The following is a 1,265-nucleotide window of genomic DNA, read 5'->3' as shown; positions in this document are numbered from 1 at the left end:
GGGTGATTTATAGTTAAACTCTGATCACTTTTAGTTTTAAGGGACACTCAGAAATTAACTCCTGGATTTTATGAGATTTATTTACATATATTTCTTGTAATTACATTTCAGTAAAGCAGATCAGTCTCTCATTAGAAGGACAAGGAAACGGTAACGGGGTTTGGTGCAGTAGGTAAGGCTACTTGGTAAAGGTCGTTGGGGTTTTGATGTCGCAGACTTTACCACTCCTCTTGCAAACCTGTCGTAAAACTCATAGCTCAGAGCAAAGCTTTTTCCCTCTCTTGGAGAAACGGTGCGTCTTACGGGTGCTGTGTGGGCGTTGGCTGCATTTTATCCTTCTCTTCTCTCTTTCTAGTATTATGTAAGTGAAAGTGCTGATTGTCTTTCTCAGATAAATTAGTAGAATATGTAGGAATTACATTGAGAATTAGTTCTGGAACTGAAAGAATTTCATCGTCCGAGAATGTCGTTTTGTCAAGCTGAGATAAAGGACCAGTGATTTATGTACAATATCTTGATCATTGGCATTAGTTTTTTATTATATAACATTTTTTAAAATGTGATTCATTATCATTCTTCCCTCTTTCATCTTTCCCTTATCATCTTCACTAAAGTCATGATTTTTGTGATACAGTATGTTGAACTGTGTTTTTCATAGTGTGGAGCTCAAACACCTACATGAATGCCAATAGAAAACAAAGATTAATTGTATTTTGAGACATTTTTATATTTGAATGTTCCTCCCTGATGTGAGATAAGGAGAAATATATATTTATAAATGCATAGTCTTTCATTACATCCTGTGAGTATATTTTAAATTATTTTACTAAAAGAAGTCTAACAGATAAGTACGATCAATGACACTGTGCTTTCACATTGGGTGTAGCTGTACTGCCAATCACAAACCAGTATATTATGTCTGAGTGTAACTTTTCATCAGAGACAGCATATTATATATGTGTCTTAAGGTGATGCTCTTAATTATTGAACATGAAATGTAACTTGTGGATGGCGGGAGTACTTGTATACATGCTCTGGTCATTATGGCGGTGGTGTTTTAGTGATTTTGATTACATTAGGTGGCTCTGGGTGTGTTTTTTTACCAAGGAATCAGCAGCTAAGCCTGCTAATGTTGGTATTATAGTATTGCACATTAGTAATGATAATTGTAGATGTTAAAACTTTTTGACCCTCAGTTTCAAGGAAGGGGATAAAATATAACCAAAAATAACTAACATTAGGTAAGTAAGATTATGATAGATGGA

General features: G+C 34.6%; 1 protein-coding gene across 4 annotated transcripts in view; it reads left to right on the top strand.

Annotated features, from left to right (window-relative positions):
* The window catches only part of LOC119594519 (DNA topoisomerase 2-binding protein 1-like), a 27,100-nt gene extending 26,318 nt beyond the window's left edge, over positions 1-782 (top strand). For 2 of the 4 annotated variants that reach the window (XM_037943551.1, XM_037943552.1), the window contains one exon: positions 112-478. In XM_037943551.1, coding sequence (XP_037799479.1) covers positions 112-154 — 43 coding nt within the window. In that variant the 3' untranslated portion in view covers positions 155-478. Of the gene's footprint in view, positions 1-111 lie in introns of all 4 variants that reach the window. The other 2 variants (XM_037943553.1, XM_037943550.1) reach the window with 2 other exon arrangements.
* Positions 783-1,265: the final 483 nt, after the last annotated feature.

This window comes from Penaeus monodon, chromosome 34 (assembly GCF_015228065.2).
Source record: "Penaeus monodon isolate SGIC_2016 chromosome 34, NSTDA_Pmon_1, whole genome shotgun sequence".
Lineage (NCBI taxonomy): Eukaryota > Metazoa > Arthropoda > Malacostraca > Decapoda > Penaeidae > Penaeus > Penaeus monodon.
Note: the sequence above shows the minus strand (reverse complement) of the source record. Positions and strands in the feature narration are given on the sequence as shown.